Below are 18,898 nucleotides of genomic sequence, written 5' to 3' on the forward strand. Positions count from 1 at the left end.
TTCAACCTACAAATTGAACAAACATATACGTAAAACATTCTACTTAAAATGCTAGTTATTGTCTGGTACGATTGCAGCTAAAAGATAACAAAAAAATGCAACTAATTCGCGATAAAAATAAATTAAACACACTTGAGCACCGCCACTGGATCAATACCAGTTTCGAACAGGCCAACAACTAATTGTAAACATATTCGTAGTCTGAGTGATACTACATAAAGCCTTCGTCATAAATTCGCACACATTTGTAGGCAGAACTAGCCAGTTCCTGTTTTGATTTGCTTTCTTTCTTTAAAAACTCAATGGGTCTTGTCGTTTAAGATTTGAGCTAAGCTGGCCCAGGTACCGAAGACAAAGCCGCACAGTCCAAAGATCAGAATGAGAAAGTCCTTCCACAGCATCCAGTTATAGCGGCCATAGCCTACGTTATAGAAGGTGATAATTTCGATTATAGGCGGCGCAATGAGCGCCAAAGCTGAGCTGCTGACGGCTCCCACCAGCGAAATAATGGAGCCCAGATTGGGAATACAGGTGGCCAGTAAAACTGTGGAGAAAAATAACTTTGTAAGCTGAAAGTCTTGGTTGTTGATTTGGACACTTACAGGTAAAGGTGACTAGAACGATTCGCAGGACAGTCGCTGAAAGATCCTTGGCCCTCGTGGTATCAAAGTGGCTTCGCACAAAGGGCTCCACAATGTTTACGGGTACATAGAATTGAAGAGTGTACGAGAGGAAGATGGCCACCGCCATGGAGATTCGCACCAACTGAGAAAGACTAAAGAAATATTGTGTTAAAATAATTTTCATAAAACTTAATACTGTACTATAATTATAGAAAATGCAGGAGCAAATAGATTTTAAGATTATGAACCAACGAAAAAGGTTTCCACTTAAATTAGAGGATTAAGAATGGAAAGTTTTTGGTCTTACGTGTCGCCCTGAGGCAGATTTAGGGTAATGCTGCCCTCCACATGATCGCCGTACTTCAGGTAGCCGAAAAATCCGACAGCTGTGTAAAGGCAGGCCACGATGACCATGCCCGTATTCAGGACACCTGTGGTGCCGCCAAAGTCCTCTGGTGTGCGCATATTATTCTCCAGGGGCAGGACCACGCCAATTCCCTCGAATGCGTAGATGGCGGTTCCGAAATAGAGCGGCAAGGTGGCCCAGGTGGCCACCGGTTTGACCGTATGCACATCCGGAAGATCCTGCAGCATGTACGAGAAGGTGATGGCCAGTCCTGCCACAGTGAGAAGAGCGGCGACCAGCGAAACAGGAGTCAAATACTTGAGGTTCCGCACCAAATTCAACAGGATCATGGGCCCCAGCATTATAAGCAGGTAAATCTGCACGGGCATCTTGTAGTAGTGATCCATCACATCCTTGATATTCAGCGCCACAAACAGGAAGTATACGCAACAGAAACCGATTTGTGTGATGAACAGGAAAGTGGTAATTATCCTTCTGGCCAACATGGAGTACCTCCTCAGTCCCAGAGGTCCTGATTCAAAACTGCAGTATGCCACCTCCGAGAAGTCCAATGCGGGTTGCTGGAATCGCCGACAGAGCTCGTGGGAGCAGTTGACCAGCATGTGCATGCAGTGGGTGCAGATGGTACCCATTATCATGGTGCCAAAGAGACCCACATAGAGGCCGGCATTCTTGAAGGCATCCGGCATGGCCAGAATTCCCGTGCCAATATTGCCCTTCAGCAAATGCACCAGGGTGTCGAAGTTGGATGTCGGATGCTCCAGGGTGCGATGGTGGGTGGGGTTGTAGTTGGACTTATCCATCGATCCATGCTCCTCATCTCCCGATCCCGAAGCTGCTGCGTGCACTCACAGAGGAATAGCGATAAAGATACAAGTTTTATATCGAAATTCAACTTTAAATATGATTTTTAAACTTTTAAAATAATGTAAATTCTATCAGAAATAAAAAAAACACAATTTGTAAGCCCTATTTAATTTCAAGCTGTGATACATTTTTTAAACTAGGAAAAGCATAGTGCTTATCTGTGGCAAATATAATTTCTATATTTATACAGTTATTCAAGAATAATTACTAAGAAAACCACATGAAAAATTGAATAACCGGGAAATTTAATTATTGTGCACTGGACTTTGAGTTAATCATAATATATGTGGTTTTATATATTAATGTTTATAGTAGGTAAAAAATGAACTGGTTCTTTAATGTATTAATAAAATTTTTAATTAAGAAAATTTGAAATGATTTATAAATATCATTTAAATCCTGATTTTCTGTTCAATGTATTTATAATAACTTTTAAAAATAAACATTCGGTCACCACAAAATATAATATTTTAAGATAATAATACCAATATATGTACATATTATAATTATTATTATAATAATCTTTTCTGTTTTCTTAAAAATTGTTATATTTCTTGTAATGACCATTTAATAACCATTTTAGGAACACAAATGTAGATCAGGTCAGAAACTCACCTGCTAGGCTGTCCTCGCTGTGCACGTTGACCAGCGTGTTATCCGGCGGAGAGCTTCGCACGGGACGCGCCGCCGATGCCCGATTCGCTGATCCCTCGTAGTCGGAGGCGTCGCTCTGGAGGAGCAGCGGTTGACGTTCCGTCATCTTCTTCTTGCGCGGCGCACCCTCGGGAAACTGGAACAAGTGACGGTGGGTAAATTAGTTCAGAGCTATGTACTGAATAAGATGCGCCCTCTTTGGCTGCACGAAACGCACTGAAATTCAGACTTGCGTAGCCCGCTTTTCGCCTCGGAAATTTTCCGTTGACTCAGTTTTTCACGCTTATTACAATAGGAGGTGCAGATAGTGCGACGGATAGTGGACAGCAAACGCGTGCCAGACAAATGCAGTGGAAATTTTCGACCAAGCTGATAGTCGGGCTCAGCCTTGGACTTGACTCAGAGTACGATTAATTTGATCTTTACATTACTTTGCATATGGGTCTGATTACGCTCGCTTGGGAAGTCAATATCGTATTCGCGAGTCCAGACAGTCAACTAGAGTATAGCTTTAAGTCCGAAAACACTGACAAGTCGCAAAAACAAGCTATACGAGGCGATAAGACCCGCATATCGCCTGAAAAGCCAGTCAGCAAACCATAATTCACGATTATATAATATGTATCCGGACGGTGTATCAAATATCCACCCATAATTTTTTGTTTATTGCCTTATTGACTCAGCAGCGAGGCAAATCAAATTGATTCTCTGGCGTTTTAAAATATTTCTTACTTTCCATTATATGGAACGCTTTTAATTTTAGTGATTTTTTAAAAGCTTTATAGGCTGAGATAAATGTTTGAAGACCAAAAATTATTAAAATTAAATTAACCGAACAAGACTTAAACTAAAATAGAGGATCCTAATAACATCATTAAGAACTGAATATAAGTTTTAAATTTAAGTTTTATCAACCGATTATTATAGTCATATTATTTGGGTCGAATTCATTAAAAAAAAAACATCTAAATATACTTTTTAATACAAAAAAGAATTATTACGTTTTATACGCATTATTTTTTGGGTGAGCTACATTTTTCAGGCAGGTGCATAAAGGGATTATAAAGTAGAGTCTGGCTAGATCCAGACAAATAGTAAACTTATGTCAAGAAATCTTTATTTGAGTGCAATAAAGAAATCTAACAAAGCATCAAGAATTCTAACTTATTTTTGTTTTATCTTGCATCACAGACTTGCACAACAAAGTGCGACCTCACAGAGATACGAATGTATCTGTATCTTGTATTTACTCACAGAAAATATCGCAAATTAGATGTATCCCAACTTGATAGTGTGGGTGGGGTCGAATGTTGTTGGTTGATAGTCGGAGAACTCGGCAGTTGAACAAATAATAATATTCGAACTAAAACTGAAAGAAATCATAATTAATAGAGGGACTGTAAATAAAAGTAAACCCATTCAGCATGCGCGTTGGATAGACAGATGTGTGGGTGTTCTACCTGTTGAAGGTTGGTTAATGGCGTCAGGTCCTCCATCGATTTTTTCCCGCTTGACACTGACAATGAAAGAAGTGATTCGTCGAAGGTCACCACGTTGTGGCGCGATTGCGATTTATCAGTGTGAAAAGCAAAATCAAATTAAAGTTGAAGTTCTCCTAAATTCCATTGGTTACAGAATTTTGAGGGTCTGGGGGACTGGAGGAGACTGATGCCAATTATCTTTTTCCAAGTCTGCGAATCGAAAAGAGAAAACATCAACAATGAATCATCTTGTAATCATCCAATTCAGTAGTTTGATAAGACGGATGCATCATTGACACCCGAATGATATCAAACATTTATTCATGTGTTACAACGCACGACATCCTTATGTTGACATTGTGGTTTTGAAATACATACGTTACAATTTTCTTCGAATTTAGCTCGCAATAACAATTGCCTCTCACCCCGAAAACAGCACTGAGACAGCAGAGCAAAACACCAACAGTCGACGTTTCCCCTACCTATCGATTATTTTGGCGATTTGAAGATACAGTAATAATCAAATAAAAAACTCCTGGGGATATGCTATAACTATTTATTATTATCCTAATAATCTTTATTTTAATAATCATTTTTATCCAATAATTGTTCATTGCAGTCCCACTTGTCCCGTTTCTCTAATATTTAAACTGCTTTATAAATTATTTATGGTAATTGTTAAAAATATTAATATACTTGTTTTATTATTTTCTTGTGCTACATTGAAGCCCTGTAATAGCACTTGAATGTTGAAAATTTTTCCAAGGTCTCTTATTTTTTAAAACAAGTCCAGTTACCAAGCATTGACTGTACCAAGGCTGTCATCGCTATAATTTTTGGAGTTATTTTCACATTCCAGCTACGGTCCCACTTTCGTGTTCTCTCCCAGTTTGTGACGTGTCTGCGGTGAATATTTTAAAAATCGCTATTATCCTTAAGTTACCCGACAAATAACACGAGAAAGAGCAACATGGTGGAGCTGTCAAGCGTAATATCCAAGTTCTACAACGACTACGTGCAGAACACGCCCAAAAAACTGAAGCTGGTGGACATCTACCTGGGCTACATTCTGCTGACCGGCATCATCCAGTTTGTTTACTGCTGCCTTGTGGGCACCTTTCCGTTCAACTCCTTCCTGTCGGGCTTTATCAGTACCGTCAGTTGCTTCGTCTTGGCTGTCTGCCTACGCCTGCAGGCCAATCCTCAGAACAAGACTGTGTTCGCCGGTATCTCTCCGGAACGCGGTTTCGCCGATTTTATCTTCGCCCATGTAATCCTACATTTGGTTGTAATGAACTTCATCGGTTAACCATGCTATGTATAATGCGACTCGGATATATTAATAATAAAATGTATTTCTAATAGTAGACCCTTTTGTAGGCGCCAAGAAAATCGAAAGGTTCCTGTACAAAATCCATTCGAATCTGTGGTTCTGGAATGGCAATGGTAATGGGATCGACATTATCAGCATAGTCAGCCAGTTGGGGTTCAATATTGGCCTTGTTAAGATCAGTATCCTTTGTGCGCTTCTCCTTTGAAGAGGAACCCTTAAAGTTGCTCGGAATCAGCATAGAATCGTTGACATTCAGGGGCACCAAGTCCTTGAAAACAGTTTTGCTCGGCGGAAAGTTCATCTTTTGGGTTACCTATTGGAAATTAACCTGGTTGTAATAAGGGCTTCAACGTTTCCGAAGTTTTTTTTTTAAGAATTACCCTTGGTGCTATGACTGCTTTGGCTCCCGGCGAAAGGCTCGGGTCCACCTGAATTTGGGAAAGGAGGTTTATTTCATCCTGTTTGCGAACGCTGGTGTTGTATTGCGGTACGGCGAACTTGTGTAGCGTTAGGGGTCTACTGGTCGAGGTCAAAACGGCACCTTTGCTGGTCTTGGGTCTTTCCGGCGTTGCGTTGTCCGCTGCCTGGCCATTGCAGGATTCAACGAGGGCATGTGGCGGGGCTGATGGCTGGTTGACCAATTGGACCCTGCGCGAAGCCGAGTTTTTTTGGTTTCCATTCAGTCGAGTCTTGCGTTTGTGGGGCATTTTTAACAGACGACTAGTAATATATTTTTAATCCGAATTTAAACAGCACGCCACACTGGTTTAAGCGCTATACAGCACTGAAAGAACAACAGCTGTGATGCGAAAGGACTTTAACTTAACAGTTGCATTGGCTTGATTATACTATTTTAATATGCGATAAACGCATTGGATTTGGTTTTATTGTAGCCAATCACTTAGTTGAAAATTATTTCATATTGTTTTTTAATTGTAATCAGAACGGAATTTCTCTTTAATTCGAATAACTACTGTAATCAACTCCTCCATGCCGGTTTTGACGTTTTACAACACTTCAACACCTGCAGCTGTGGGCTGAACAAAAATATTAGGATTTGTCAAACAAAAATGGCATTATCCCGCGCCAAGCCGAACGAACTGCCCAAGGATGCTGTTATGATAACAGAGGATCAGGCCCTAAAATACCAATGGAAGATCATTACCGCCTGGGACAAAATGGGCGATGTGTGAGTCAAAGAGATCTCCAAGCGAACCACTTACCTAACAACCTAATCAAAACAAATTGTTTCTAGCTGGTCACTGCGATACACGCCCGGAATTCTAAGTGCCCTAGCGGCCGGAACGGGTGCCTACATAAATAACCATTACAGGACCAAGTTGCGACTCGGAGGACACGGTCGGTTTTCCAGCTACCTCCCAATTGTCGCCGTTCCCGCAATTTTCACCATGCTGGCGCACAAGTTCTTCATCCAGCGACCTATTTTACTGAATCCGCTGGGCGAGTGCCCGGCGTGCATCCAGATCCGCAGTGCCATCTTTCAGACGAGTTTAGGTATTGTTTACCCCTCGATCCTGGCCCCATTTGCCGCATTCATGTTCGCCACCCGCTGTTATACGTATCGGATTCCGTCGATCACGGAAAATCCCCGCGAGGTGTTCCAGTTGTGGCGGAAGATAACCCGGCCTATTGTTCCGGCTCTGGGAACCATTATCTGCCTGCAGGCTTTGCTCACCATGTTCCTAACCGGCCAGGAAGACAAGCAGAACTTTAACATGATGCTGCGCATGAAGGAGATCGAACACCGACTGGAGGAGGAGCATTTGTCGCAGCGAATCGACTTTTAATTATTGTTTTGTTATATACTTGAAATAGAGAATCAATTGGAGTTCTGCCCAACTCCATTTTGTACTTTCTAAATATATTAGATTTTATTGAATGACAGTGATAAATCCCTCCATTCATCTTTCTTTAGAAAGAAAATGTTTGTTGTCTGTTGTAAAAACAGGCAAAAATTTCAAAATATTAAAAACGGTTATGTGAATTTATTTTGACCATCCCTGAGCTTATCGATATACCGAAAAGTTTGCCGCATTGCCTATCGGAAAGGTGCGAATCTCTCACACGTTGCTGCAGTCCAGTCCGGCTGACGAAATTGTTTGCATTTGCATTTACTGTTGAAACGTGAGTAATACATAACTTGTTTTGGGTGGACTCCAGTGCGGATGAACTTTCAGACAACAAAATAAACAAACTGATGCTTTTCTGATTCAATTTGTCCGGTAATTGTGTAATTCAGTCACGCATTTTGCAGTGTGCACTTTCACTGCTCTGATTTGAGGGCCATTTTGAGGGGTTAGGGAGCGCCAATTGTCGCGTGGCAAGTTACCAAATAACTCATTTACCCACAACATTGCATTGCAGAACCAGCAAGATGAAGTTCCTGTCCGCCAAGGAGGTTCGCGATGCCTATCTGGGCTTCTTTAAGGAGCAGAAGCACATTTACGTTCATTCGTCGAGCACGATTCCACTGGACGATCCCACCCTGCTGTTTGCCAACGCCGGCATGAACCAGTTCAAGCCCATCTTTCTGGGTACCGCGGATCCCAACAGCGAAATGTCCAAGTGGGTGCGCGTAGCCAACACACAAAAGTGCATCCGTGCCGGTGGCAAGCATAACGATTTGGACGACGTCGGAAAAGATGTCTACCACCACACCTTCTTCGAGATGTTGGGAAACTGGTCCTTCGGCGACTATTTCAAGAAGGAGATCTGCTCCTGGGCCTGGGAGTTTCTTACCGTGCGTCTTGGTCTGCCCAAGGAGCGCCTGTATGTGACATACTTCGGTGGAGATGAAGCCAGCGGTCTGGAGCCCGACCTAGAGTGCAAGCAGTTGTGGCTGGACTTGGGCCTGAAGCCAGAGCACATCCTTCCTGGCAGCATGAAGGACAACTTCTGGGAGATGGGCGAGACTGGACCTTGTGGACCTTGCTCTGAGTTGCACTTTGACCGTATCGGCGGGCGCAGTGTCCCGGAGCTGGTCAACATGGATGACCCCGATGTCCTAGAGATCTGGAATCTCGTGTTCATCCAGTACAACAGGGAGTCCGATGGCAGTCTGAAGCCACTACCCAAGAAGCACATCGATTGCGGCATGGGCTTTGAACGGCTGGTGTCCGTCATCCAGAACAAGCGTTCCAACTATGATACTGATTTGTTTGTACCGCTCTTTGAGGCAATCCAGGCAGGCACTGGCGCCCCAGCTTATCAGGGTCGCGTAGGTGCCGACGATGTGGACGGCATCGACATGGCATACCGGGTGCTCGCCGACCACGCCCGCACCATCACAATTGCCCTGGCTGATGGTGGCACTCCGGACAACACTGGCCGTGGTTATGTCCTTCGCCGCATCCTCCGCCGCGCTGTTCGGTAAGATTGATGAGAAAACTTTTTAAAACTTTTGAATAATCGCAAGAATGTTTTGAATGCAATAATCAAAATCACATCTTATCTGTTTTCAGTTATGCCACTGAGAAGCTGAATGCCAAGCCCGGTTTCTTTGGCACCCTGGTGAACACTGTGGTGGATCTGCTTGGCGATGCCTTCCCAGAGGTGAAGAAGGATCCGCAGCACATCATTGATATCATTAACGAAGAGGAGTTGCAATTCCTAAAGACTCTTACGCGCGGACGCAATTTGCTCAACCGCACCATCGAAAAGCTTGGCAATCAGACCACTATTCCCGGCGATGTAGCTTGGCGACTGTATGACACTTACGGCTTCCCAGTGGATCTCACCCAGCTGATGGCTGAGGAAAAATCCCTGCAAATTGATATGGATGGCTACGAGGCTGCCAAGCAGAATTCATACATCTTATCACAGGGCAAAGGTGCCAGCAAAATCGAAGAGATCAATTTAGATGTGCATGCTATTTCCCAGTTGCAGGAGCAGGGCGTGCCTCCGACCAACGACTCATTCAAGTACAAATACGAGGCTGTGTCGGATGAGCGCGATTCTGCCTACAACTATGGTGTGTGCAACAGCAAGATCGTCGCTCTGCGTTTTGAAAACCAGTTTGTGAACGAGATCAGCAGCGGACAGAAGGCAGGTATTGTCCTGGACAACACTAACTTCTATGCCGAAAGCGGTGGTCAAATCTACGATCAGGGTGCTCTGGTGAAAGTGAACGACGAGGCAAACGAATTCCTGGTGGATCGTGTCTACAACCGCGGAGGCTACATTCTCCACATCGGTGTAGTCGAGGGCACACTAAAAGTTGGAGATGAACTGGAGCTGCACATTGATGTGGAGCGTCGCTGGCTGACCATGAAGAACCACTCGGCCACTCACGCCCTCAACCACTGTTTGCTGCAAGTTTTGGGTAAGGACACCGAGCAGAAGGGTTCGTTGGTGGTGCCAGAGAAGCTGCGCTTCGATTTCAACAGCAAAGCAGCTATGACCATTGAGCAGGTGTCCAAAACGGAGCAGTTGACCAAGGAAATGGTGTACAAGAACGTGCCCATCTACGCCAAGGAGTCAAAATTGGCTCTAGCCAAGAAGATCCGTGGCTTGCGCTCTGTCTTCGACGAAGTTTACCCCGATCCCGTGAGAGTTATTTCTTTTGGCGTGTCCGTAGACGAACTGGAGCAGAATCCCGATTCTGAGGCTGGTGAACAAACCTCCGTGGAGTTCTGCGGCGGTACCCATCTCAGACGCTCGGGGCACATCATGGATTTCGTCATCAGCAGCGAAGAGGCCATTGCCAAGGGAATTCGTCGCATTGTGGCACTTACAGGACCCGAAGCCCTTAAAGCACTAAAGAAGTCGGAGGGTTTCGAACAAGAAATCGTACGACTCAAGGCTACCATCGATGCCGATCAGTCTGGCAAGGACTCTAAGTCGCATGTCAAGGAGATCGTCGAGCTGACTGAACAGATATCGCATGCCACGATTCCGTACGTGAAAAAGGATGAAATGCGCAATCTGCTGAAAGGCCTAAAGAAAACTTTGGATGATAAGGAGCGCGCTCTGCGAGCCGCCGTCTCGGTTACCGTGGTTGAGCGCGCCAAGGCTCTGTGCGAGGCCAATCCCAAGGCTACCGTTCTCGTCGAACAGCTTGAGGCCTTCAACAACACCAAGGCGCTGGATGCCGCTCTCAAACAGGTGCGCAGTCAGCTGCCCGATGCCGCTGCCATGTTCTTGTCGGTTGATGTGGACTCGAAGAAGATCTTCTGCCTGAGCTCGGTACCCAAGAGCGCCGTGGAAAAGGGTCTGAAGGCAAACGAGTGGGTGCAGCACGTATCCGCCACGCTGGGTGGCAAGGGAGGTGGCAAACCGGAATCCGCTCAGGCTTCGGGCACAAATTACGAAAAGGTGGACGAGATTGTCCAGTTGGCCAGCAAGTTCGCCCAGTCGAAGTTGTCCTAAATCCAACAAAAAAGGCAAACGCTTAAATTACTCAAAATTTTGATACACACTTATGCTTAATCTTAATCCGTTGATCTGTTTCAAACAGCATTTCAGATGAATTTTTACGGCTATTTATAAAATAAAAGCATTTATACACTTATCATAAATATTTTTATTTGGCTTGAACGGAAGGAAAGCTTAAACAAGAATACGCTGGCTTATAGTTCTTGTTTTTGTTTTTGAAAAACAACTATTATGCACATTTTTTTGTTTGACAAACACTACTAATTCCTTAATGAATAATACAAAAAATCATCGATTACTACTATTGTAGTATTTTGAGTTTAAGATTTGTTTTTTTGTATTATCCAATCTACTGCCTCGGCAAAGTTTTCCACCAAAGCTGTTGGTGGAGGCGATGGCTGTACATCTGGCAAATATTTGCCGGTCTTGACCAGAATTCCCTGCATGCCTACGCTCATAGCGCCTACAATGTCATCATTGGCGTCCTGGAAAAAAGAAATTAAATCACAGTCCACCTGCTTAAAATGAGATCACTTACATCTCCTATCATAACGCAGGAGGAGGGATCTCGCCCAGCCAGAGCACCTTCGAAAAAGTACGGATTAGGCTTGCCAATCACCTTGGCTGTACGTCCAGTGGCAAACTCCAGACCCTTGACAAAGCATCCTGGACCCAAAGCCAAGCCTTCGGCACGCTTGTAGTATTTACCCTGGTGCACAGCTACTAGTTTGTGATTCTTGTTCTCCAGAAGAACACTGTTGAGATAATTATTTTAAATTAAAAAGGCTTGGTGTTTTTGGACAAGATGCGTACTTAAAAGCCTCGTTTAGCTTATCATAGTTAAAAGCCTTGGGTGCAAGGCCAATTAAAACTGAATCCTGATAGCGTTTGGTATCCTCCGGAGGAAAATCCGTTCGTGCATCGTCGGATAAGATATAATAAGGATTTAGTTTCTCATTCTCCACATATGAGACTGCTGCGCTCAATGAACTGTATATTTCCGAGCGATCCAGCTCGAAACCTATCTTGCAGAGCCTTTCGTGAAGAGCTGCCTTTGAGTCCTTAGTGGTATTCGTTACAAATTTCACAGCAACTCCAGAACCACGCAACCTGCAGGAATCAGGAGTATATTATTTATAATTTAATTGTCTTCAATATATCTCACCTTTTTAAAGACTCAACAGCATTGGGAGTAGGCTCATCTTCCACGTGCAAGGTGCCACTGAGATCAATGAGAGCTGCTTTGATGGACATCCTTCTCAACTGTGAAAAGCTTTGACTTCCTCTCAAGAACAAAAACATTTAATAACTTCCAGCTGGTTCGATAACTTTTCGGGAGACTTCTCGATATGTTACATATCAGCAGGTTTTTTCATTGGCGTAGGTAGTCATTTAATTAAATGAGCAGCGTTTTTGTCATTTAATATGGCTTGAAACTTAAATTTTTTTATAAGGTTTGTAGCTGGTTGCCTTAACTTATTCTCAATATAAATGAAATATTATTCATTTGCTCAAACCCCTTTTCAACACATGTTTTTTATGACTGCGCCCCTGTTTCATAACTATTCGCAATGTTGTTTATAACCGGCAGATCTTTCTTAGCGCGGTTTTCGTTAAATATATCGAAAAATGTTAAACCAATTGGACTTATAGTCAACTATTGTCAGGCGGCAACAGCCCTGCGTCCAAAAAAGGCGAAATCTACACGCAAAGAGGTGCCGTGTTTAGTCGAATATTAAATTTACATAACTTTATCAACATTTGTGTTTTCCCTAAACAGGAGCAATACTTTTCCGATGCCAAGAGGATTCGTGCAATCGGGGGAAAGGCGGCGATGGTTGTGTGTCCTTCCTGCAGCTGTGGTGCAATGAGAGAGCGGGTCCAGATGGGGGAGACGGTGGCCATGGCGGCCATGTGGTGTTCCAGGCCTCCAACGATGTGCGCAACTTCAACCATGTGGGAAGCGTACTGAAAGCGGAAGAGGGAGAGCGAGGTAGCTCTAAGGACTGCCATGGCAAGAACGCCAAGCACACAGTGATCAAAGTGCCCATTGGGACGGTCATCAGGAATGCCCAGGGTCTCATTGTCGGCGATCTTGGCCAGGCGGACCTCATGTTTGTGGCCGCTCGAGGAGGAGCTGGTGGTAAGGGCAACCGCTTTTTCACCACGGACAAGGAAACTAGCCCCAAAGTCTGCGAGTACGGACCCAGTGGCGAGGATCTATCGTACACTTTAGAACTTCGGAGCATGGCGGATGTGGGCTTGATTGGTTATCCAAACGCGGGAAAGAGCACTTTGCTAAATGCACTGACCCGAGCGAAACCCAAAGTAGCTCCTTATGCCTTTACAACGCTGCGTCCACATCTGGGAACCGTTCAGTACGATGATCATGTGCAGCTTACCATTGCTGATCTTCCAGGACTCGTTCCCGATGCCCATCTCAATAAGGGCTTGGGTATACAGTTCCTAAAGCATGCCGAACGCTGTACCTTGCTGCTGTTTGTTCTGGATGCCAGTGCACCTGAGCCCTGGACGCACTACGAGCAGCTCATGCACGAGCTGCGACAGTTCGGCGGACGCCTAGCAAGTCGGCCGCAGTTGGTTGTGGCTAACAAACTGGATGTGGAGGAGAGCCAAGATAACTTTGAGGAACTGCAGCGCCGACTACAAAATCCTGTGCTCGGCATCAGTGCCAAGATGGGCCACAATCTGGGTCAGCTTTTAGCTAGCGTTCGTAGAGGATATGACCGCCACAAGGAACCACCCACGGAGTCCAGTTAAACACTAATATAAAAGTTGTTTTAGATTGTTATTTATAAATTAAACATTATTCTTATAAGCTACACAAGCGGGAAACATCGATTACAATCCCTCCTCGGATGTGGGCAGCCAGAAGGCCATGTTGGTGCATGCGGAGGCCAGCATCATGTACTTGGGATTGAACTGGACGCACTGCACCGGCCCCGGATGATCGCCATTTAGCACTGACACTTTGTTGCCCGTGTCTGCGTTCCAAATGTGCACACGTCCATCTGTGCTGCCCGAGAAGATGAACTGCGAGTCCGGGCTAAAGCTCGCCTCGATGGCAATGCCCTTGTTGTTCGGATAGCCAGTAAACGTTTGCAACGGAGTACCGTGGAAGGCGTCGACCAGTCGGATAACTGAACCATTCGTGCTGATCAGAATGGTTTTGCCATCTCGTGAGAACTTAAGGCCCGTCCAGTCGCATTCTTTTTCCTGGTTGAGTTTGAAGGTGACAAAGGGCCCCTTGTCGAAAGAACGTAGATCGTACAGCTTGATACTCTCTGAGTTGACGCCAGCCGCAAAGATCAGGCCCTCTGGATCGTAGGCAGCAATGGGGCGGCCGGACAGGTGCATCAATCCCTGGCAGTTGGGTGAACGGAGGTCCCAGAGGCGGAGCGTTTTGTCCAGCGAGCCGGAGAGGAAGGTGTCTTCCACTGGCGATATGCACAGTGAGATGACTTTCTTGGTGTGGCCGGGAAAGTAACGTAGATATTTGTTGTCGTGCAGGCTCAGATATCGAATAGTGTCGTCCACCTTGGTGGAACTGTGGATAGCTGTGTTGTTGGCATGCGTAAAATGGATCAGATCCACGCCGTACTTCTTGGAGTTCACCGTGCGAGACTGCGTTCCCTTTTCGCAGTCGTAGATTACAATCTGGTCATCCTCGCTGCACGAGATCAGGTGCTCACCGTTTGGGGCGAAATCAATGGCGTTGATCTTGTCAGTGTTCTCCCGAAAGATCTTTGCCACCTTGAAGCTACGCACCACTGAATCTATTAGTTTTATCTTCATTTTGATTCGCTGTATTCTGTTTTGTTGTCAACTTAGCAAGGCTCTGTTAGCAATGACAAATGATTGATAAATAAGTAGCCGATTTATCGATGTCAAAACATTGGAACTGGTTCCGACTTGAACTGCAAACGAAACTTTTTCAAATATTTAAAACGCAACGGCAGATTTAACAAATAAGTTAACAAGAAAAACAAAAAATTATCGAAAAATAAATTTTAAAAATCGTCAATACTTCGATGTTGTTAGCCTTTATGCATTTGTGAGGACCTTTCTTGTTTCTAATTAATATTGACCTGATTTTCCACTTGATTTGTTGTTTATAATTTTTTTTAAAACTTCTTGAATATATTATATAAATAGCTCTCCCAAAACTTAAATTTATACTTCTACGTAAGAGAACAATAAAAAACTTGTTTTAGTCAACAACAAATTTAAGTATATTTTTATTAATGTGATGTAAAGCATTACAGAGGCAATATTAATTTAGCTACACTTCAAAATGTACAGGGTGAAATTGTTAATGGTCTATTTAGTTAGTGTGCTGTGGAGGACAGTCACAGATGTTACTGTGAGTATTTCCCAGCAGCTCCTTTGGGTCAACGTACACAGTGCCCTCTTTGCCTCGAGCAAAAGGTGTTTGTCCGTTGGTTTGTAAGTAAAAATCGCCATGTATTCTAAAAGTTTTAAATTCAAATAATTAGTGCCTGTTATAGATGTATGTCTAAGATATTGTCTTACGTCGTGGGACAATGGTGACCCATCACCACCGGGGGGCATGTCTCCACAGTTTTGTTTTGCTTAAAGTCTGACCATTTCTTTGCGGGCACCGCATCGAACCCGATGGGATACCGATCCGAAACACTCTCTGCCCAGAACCACCAACTTCGCCGGTGACTTGACAAGTCGTTGTCGCTGAGCATCTTGTAGTTCCTCTTGGGACATCCCGGTTGCAGGCTGCCTCCCCCGTTGGGCCAGAAGTCCGCTGTTCCCGTGCTCGTTGGAGCTCCGTACAGCCAGGCATCCGTGTGTATCACATCCACAAACTCCGCATCATTGGCGGACAGGTGAGAGCCGGGGTAGAACAGTGGAAAAGCAGGATCTAAAGCCGAAATTCTGGAATATTTTGGGTGGATTTGTGAGAACAGAAGAACATACGTGTTAGCTATAAATCAATAAAAATATAATTTAAATCATATCTCACCTTTTCAACTTTCTAACGCCTTTGGTGCGCTTGAATATCTCGCGGCCAAGAAGTCCCGCCAATTGGCCGCCCATCGAGTGTCCCACAATGTGAAACTTCTCAATGTCCAGGCCGTGATCAAACATCTTAAGCAGGACCTTGGCCAACTCCGGACCCAATTGTTTGAGGTTGGGAAAGGCATCAAACATATAGTTGCCATCGGCCAGTTCTCCCCAATCCAGGACGATAAGATTAGTATCCTTACGCTCCAGATAGGCCTCTGCTATGACATGTATACTCTCCACATCCGGATCCTCGAGGTAACCATGCAAATAGAGCACGGTATTCTTGCTTAAGTCCAAGTTCTCGTCCTCCAAAAGACTTTGGTAATCTGTTAGGTCATAGATATCGCTATCTGCTACCGTGGGTCTGTTGATAAAATTAAAAGAAAAACTTTAGCTAAATTCTGTGATAGCAATAAAAATTACATATTCAATATTGAAAATTTATTTATTATTAATAGTTTCTGAGTCTAATGTTTAATAGTTTTCTTGTAAGTTAACTTACCCATAGTAAAGTATAAATTTAGCCGTTGTAAGATCTGCCTTGGAGTTCTTGAGACCGCAGAGCAACCCTGAACAATAATTATTCCAATTGTATTAGCGGAATTTTCCTTTTCGCTTACTCACTTACTGGATTTGTTTTTAATGGCCTTGTGCATTTTACTGGTGGGTTGTCGGCTATTAGTCCATAAAATGATTGATTACGTGGCCAGTGGGTTGCCCGGATATCCTCTGCTCCCATGCGCTGATTGGCAAAGACTGCTGGGCCGGACACTCGGTTAGTCGGATTAGCGTGGCGTGGCCTGAAACCCATCGAAATTGATAACTCTAATTAAATTTCAATCTTTCGCGGATAAGATAGACATAGTGAGCTCGGCCAAAAAAGCCTTGCGACATGAGCATCGTGAATCACACGAATGTGGCACTAACAAAAGCGGCAAAGTCCGGCTGGAGGTCCAAACTTTTGCCTGCCCATGCATCATTCATGTGTACTTACAGTGGAACATACGATTTTCGGCCACTTGAATATATTTTAAAGTTCTTATTATTCACCCAATTTTACCGATTAGACCCACTTAATCGAACGTTAATCCTATTATGCACTTGAGGCTAATACTCAGGTGATTGCCCGAAAGCAATAAATGAAAGCTATGAAAGCACTGTCGCCAGTTAGTCTACTACTTTCAATGGCCAATTAACTAACCCACATTCATCGCACAATCACACAATATTGCAACATTACTGACTTTCCCAGAAAACGCAGGATGGTAATTACAAAGTTATCCAGTTTAAAACTACAAACTTAAAACCTATTAGACTGTAATAGCATTTAATCGGGGGTTTTGAACTGAAACATTATCTTACTACATATTACACAACAATTATGATTTCTTTTAATAAGCTAGACAATTTAAAAAAAGTTTAGGTAGCTAAATGAAGTAAATGTAATGAGTTTAAGTAGATAAATAATGAGCTCTGAATTAATGGTGATTTTTTTATAATAATGGGTCTTTTTTTTAACTAGCCAGATTGGTTGTCATTAATTTTATTTTCTAGTTTACGCACTTTTAGTTTTATACCTTTCATTATATATTTTAAATGACTCACGGTAAATAAAATTGACACTTAAAAACACACTTATCACTTAAAGCAATAAACCTTGATCATAGGCAGTTTAAAAAGCAAAAGGTTAAGCCTACTAAGTTACTACGAAAATGCGAAGTGTGTGTCACGTTTTAGTTCAACAACCTGGAGGCCCACTGTCTATTACCACAGATTGCCTTAACCTGGGTCTAAATGAACAAACTACCAGTGCTTTAATATGCAAACTTGAAATTACAGCAATGCCAAAGAAGCACACGTGTAGTCTACAGTACAAAGTACTTAAATTGAATCTCGTTATTTATAAGTGTATATTTAAGTGTCGTTACTGAGATTAGACTTTTAAAAACTTTAAATTTTAAAGCTTTGCTCGTTTTATTTCTGTTATATATATTGTTATTTATGTACATATGTATTTATATTTATAGTGATCTCATCGAAATTGTTTATAAAAAGCAGAATATCAAAAAGAAAAGAAGACCACGTCTTAACCATTTAAAGGCAAGAAATGGCTCATAAAAGAACATGAATATACAATGATGATTCCAACTTTTATTTTCAGTAAATTAAAATAATTATATCTATGTCTTTCGGATGTTTATTATGACACTTGAGTTAAAATAACGTTTGACTTTTGAAGTTCGACTGTGATTTGGATGTAGTTATGTATGTGTGGAAATCTCAGCCGGCTGACCCCCAATGACTGCCCAAGGCAATCGTAATTTAAGTACCGGCCTTTTTTTGCCTCGATTTCACCGTTATACTACGGACGTAAATAAAGAGCACTTCAATTTATATTCCGGCTTATCGGTGGAAAATTAGCCGCCAGATAATGTCGTTGGGGAAATGGAATGGGGATCGGGTCGAGGGGTTCGGCGCCAAGCACTTGTCGGAAGGCAAAAAATAGCGCTTAGTGAAACGCGCCACTTGGGGACACAACAGGAAAAACGTAAAGATAAAATAATGCCACAATAATTGTAATAACAGCTCAGCATTTTTGACATGTTCGGGTAATTAAGGCGAACTCTACACAGTACATTTATGGTAGACACTAGTTGCGTCGCTTGGGGGCAGGTGGATCATAGGTCAGTGGTCGGAAAACAGACGCAAAGATTGCGACACCAGTGTGGAAATTGATAATATTCCCCATTTGCCTGTATTTAGGCGCACAAACACCAGAGTTTCCGTGTATATGCACATAATTGATTGGTTCCACCTATTTGCCCAATCAAATTTGCATCTGATTCCCCCTATTGACTCGTCATTCCGCGGTGATTTGGTGCCCGAGCGCCAGCCGGAATAATTCAGTGGCACTTACGAGTGGAATCGGAATCGTGAGTTGGGCAAATATTTATCAACGCGCAGCGAAACGACTGAAGACACGCGCGTCGCCCCGTCGCAAAAGTCCAACTGATCTCTCGCTCAAAACTGCTCGCCACAGCCAACCAAACAAAACAACAAATCAGCCCCAACTATCGTCAGGTGTCTGTTTGGGGACTATCGATATAAAACTAAACTG

General features: G+C 43.4%; 9 protein-coding genes across 12 annotated transcripts; 4 read left to right on the forward strand and 5 right to left on the reverse strand.

The window, feature by feature from the left end:
• Positions 1 to 296: 296 nt before the first annotated feature.
• Positions 297 to 4,457, reverse strand: LOC108100988 (proton-coupled amino acid transporter-like protein CG1139). 4 transcript variants are annotated; one of them, XM_017205153.1, is made up of 7 exons: positions 4,371 to 4,457; positions 3,972 to 4,202; positions 3,766 to 3,880; positions 2,473 to 2,647; positions 931 to 1,837; positions 603 to 775; positions 297 to 544 (listed from the first exon to the last, which is right to left on the reverse strand). In XM_017205153.1, exons 4-7 carry the CDS (start codon positions 2,615 to 2,617, stop codon positions 300 to 302), a joined length of 1,470 nt encoding a protein of 489 aa, XP_017060642.1. In that variant the 5' UTR covers positions 2,618 to 2,647; positions 3,766 to 3,880; positions 3,972 to 4,202; positions 4,371 to 4,457; the 3' UTR covers positions 297 to 299. The 4 variants fall into 4 exon arrangements, with proteins under 4 accessions (XP_017060642.1, XP_017060641.1, XP_017060640.1 ...); XM_017205152.1 differs by lacking the exon at positions 3,766 to 3,880 and having other exon boundaries at positions 931 to 1,825; XM_017205151.1 differs by lacking the exon at positions 3,766 to 3,880 and having other exon boundaries at positions 931 to 1,828.
• A 380-nt stretch (positions 4,458 to 4,837) lies between these two features.
• On the forward strand, positions 4,838 to 5,359 carry LOC108101000 (dolichyl-diphosphooligosaccharide--protein glycosyltransferase subunit DAD1). The gene has a single exon (XM_017205166.2). The coding sequence runs from the start codon at positions 4,963 to 4,965 to the stop codon at positions 5,299 to 5,301; it is 339 nt and encodes a 112-aa protein (XP_017060655.1). The 5' UTR covers positions 4,838 to 4,962; the 3' UTR covers positions 5,302 to 5,359.
• On the reverse strand, positions 5,328 to 6,115 carry LOC108100999. Its single transcript, XM_017205165.2, has 2 exons — positions 5,706 to 6,115; positions 5,328 to 5,638 (listed from the first exon to the last, which is right to left on the reverse strand). Exons 1-2 carry the CDS (start codon positions 6,030 to 6,032, stop codon positions 5,351 to 5,353), a joined length of 615 nt encoding a protein of 204 aa, XP_017060654.1. The 5' UTR covers positions 6,033 to 6,115; the 3' UTR covers positions 5,328 to 5,350.
• A 191-nt stretch (positions 6,116 to 6,306) lies between these two features.
• Positions 6,307 to 7,238, forward strand: LOC108100998. Its single transcript, XM_017205163.2, has 2 exons — positions 6,307 to 6,514; positions 6,581 to 7,238. The coding sequence occupies exons 1-2, from the start codon at positions 6,396 to 6,398 to the stop codon at positions 7,131 to 7,133; spliced, it is 672 nt and encodes a 223-aa protein (XP_017060652.1). The 5' UTR covers positions 6,307 to 6,395; the 3' UTR covers positions 7,134 to 7,238.
• Positions 7,239 to 7,355: 117 nt separating this feature from the next.
• On the forward strand, positions 7,356 to 10,855 carry LOC108100966 (alanine--tRNA ligase, cytoplasmic). The gene is made up of 3 exons (XM_017205117.1): positions 7,356 to 7,470; positions 7,711 to 8,715; positions 8,808 to 10,855. The coding sequence occupies exons 2-3, from the start codon at positions 7,721 to 7,723 to the stop codon at positions 10,711 to 10,713; spliced, it is 2,901 nt and encodes a 966-aa protein (XP_017060606.1). The 5' UTR covers positions 7,356 to 7,470; positions 7,711 to 7,720; the 3' UTR covers positions 10,714 to 10,855.
• LOC108100967 (haloacid dehalogenase-like hydrolase domain-containing protein 2) lies at positions 10,848 to 12,025 on the reverse strand. The gene is made up of 4 exons (XM_017205118.2): positions 11,885 to 12,025; positions 11,533 to 11,829; positions 11,258 to 11,474; positions 10,848 to 11,204 (listed from the first exon to the last, which is right to left on the reverse strand). The coding sequence occupies exons 1-4, from the start codon at positions 12,019 to 12,021 to the stop codon at positions 11,040 to 11,042; spliced, it is 816 nt and encodes a 271-aa protein (XP_017060607.1). The 5' UTR covers positions 12,022 to 12,025; the 3' UTR covers positions 10,848 to 11,039.
• Positions 12,026 to 12,256: 231 nt separating this feature from the next.
• On the forward strand, positions 12,257 to 13,562 carry LOC108100995 (mitochondrial ribosome-associated GTPase 2). Its single transcript, XM_017205160.2, is given in 3 exon segments — positions 12,257 to 12,434; positions 12,500 to 12,542; positions 12,545 to 13,562. Coding segments are annotated over 3 exon segments (1,143 nt in total). The 5' UTR covers positions 12,257 to 12,290; the 3' UTR covers positions 13,501 to 13,562.
• Positions 13,510 to 14,586, reverse strand: LOC108100996 (WD repeat-containing protein 82). Its single transcript, XM_017205161.2, has one exon. It carries the CDS (start codon positions 14,533 to 14,535, stop codon positions 13,582 to 13,584), a length of 954 nt encoding a protein of 317 aa, XP_017060650.1. The 5' UTR covers positions 14,536 to 14,586; the 3' UTR covers positions 13,510 to 13,581.
• Positions 14,587 to 14,951: 365 nt separating this feature from the next.
• Positions 14,952 to 18,808, reverse strand: LOC108101001 (inactive pancreatic lipase-related protein 1). Its single transcript, XM_017205167.2, has 6 exons — positions 18,698 to 18,808; positions 16,409 to 16,580; positions 16,283 to 16,349; positions 15,737 to 16,144; positions 15,274 to 15,648; positions 14,952 to 15,209 (listed from the first exon to the last, which is right to left on the reverse strand). Exons 2-6 carry the CDS (start codon positions 16,434 to 16,436, stop codon positions 15,065 to 15,067), a joined length of 1,023 nt encoding a protein of 340 aa, XP_017060656.1. The 5' UTR covers positions 16,437 to 16,580; positions 18,698 to 18,808; the 3' UTR covers positions 14,952 to 15,064.
• Between the last annotated feature and the right edge of the window lie 90 nt (positions 18,809 to 18,898).

Source organism: Drosophila ficusphila, unplaced genomic scaffold, assembly GCF_018152265.1.
Source record: "Drosophila ficusphila isolate 14025-0441.05 unplaced genomic scaffold, ASM1815226v1 contig_795, whole genome shotgun sequence".
Lineage (NCBI taxonomy): Eukaryota > Metazoa > Arthropoda > Insecta > Diptera > Drosophilidae > Drosophila > Drosophila ficusphila.

What these genes read in the sequence shown, in the direction of transcription:
- LOC108100967 (XM_017205118.2), bottom strand. Translation starts at nt 12,021, where the DNA reads ATGTTTTTGTTCTTGAGAGGAAGTCAAAGCTTTTCACAGTTGAGAAGG. An exon ending in AAGCTAAACGAGGCTTTTAA is followed by an intron (nt 11,475 to 11,532) that starts GTACGCATCTTG and finishes TTATCTCAACAG; the next exon opens with TGTTCTTCTGGAGAACAAGA. An exon ending in CCTGCGTTATGATAGGAGAT is followed by an intron (nt 11,205 to 11,257) that starts GTAAGTGATCTC and finishes TCTTTTTTCCAG; the next exon opens with GACGCCAATGATGACATTGT.
- LOC108101001 (XM_017205167.2), bottom strand. Translation starts at nt 16,436, where the DNA reads ATGCACAAGGCCATTAAAAACAAATCCA. An exon ending in GGCGTTAGAAAGTTGAAAAG is followed by an intron (nt 15,649 to 15,736) that starts GTGAGATATGAT and finishes AAAATATTCCAG; the next exon opens with AATTTCGGCTTTAGATCCTG. An exon ending in GGTCACCATTGTCCCACGAC is followed by an intron (nt 15,210 to 15,273) that starts GTAAGACAATAT and finishes TAAAACTTTTAG; the next exon opens with AATACATGGCGATTTTTACT.
- LOC108100966 (XM_017205117.1), top strand. Translation starts at nt 7,721, where the DNA reads ATGAAGTTCCTGTCCGCCAAGGAGGTTCGCGATGCCTATCTGGGCTTC. An exon ending in ATCCTCCGCCGCGCTGTTCG is followed by an intron (nt 8,716 to 8,807) that starts GTAAGATTGATG and finishes ATCTGTTTTCAG; the next exon opens with TTATGCCACTGAGAAGCTGA.
- LOC108101000 (XM_017205166.2), top strand. Translation starts at nt 4,963, where the DNA reads ATGGTGGAGCTGTCAAGCGTAATATCCAAGTTCTACAACGACTACGTG.
- LOC108100988 (XM_017205150.1), bottom strand. Translation starts at nt 4,007, where the DNA reads ATGGAGGACCTGACGCCATTAACCAACCTTCAACAG. An exon ending in CATTAACCAACCTTCAACAG is followed by an intron (nt 2,648 to 3,971) that starts GTAGAACACCCA and finishes CACTTGTTCCAG; the next exon opens with TTTCCCGAGGGTGCGCCGCG. An exon ending in CAGCGAGGACAGCCTAGCAG is followed by an intron (nt 1,838 to 2,472) that starts GTGAGTTTCTGA and finishes TTCCTCTGTGAG; the next exon opens with TGCACGCAGCAGCTTCGGGA.
- LOC108100996 (XM_017205161.2), bottom strand. Translation starts at nt 14,535, where the DNA reads ATGAAGATAAAACTAATAGATTCAGTGGTGCGTAGCTTCAAGGTGGCA.
- LOC108100999 (XM_017205165.2), bottom strand. Translation starts at nt 6,032, where the DNA reads ATGCCCCACAAACGCAAGACTCGACTGAATGGAAACCAAAAAAACTCG. An exon ending in AAGCAGTCATAGCACCAAGG is followed by an intron (nt 5,639 to 5,705) that starts GTAATTCTTAAA and finishes AATTTCCAATAG; the next exon opens with GTAACCCAAAAGATGAACTT.
- LOC108100998 (XM_017205163.2), top strand. Translation starts at nt 6,396, where the DNA reads ATGGCATTATCCCGCGCCAAGCCGAACGAACTGCCCAAGGATGCTGTT. An exon ending in TGGGACAAAATGGGCGATGT is followed by an intron (nt 6,515 to 6,580) that starts GTGAGTCAAAGA and finishes AATTGTTTCTAG; the next exon opens with CTGGTCACTGCGATACACGC.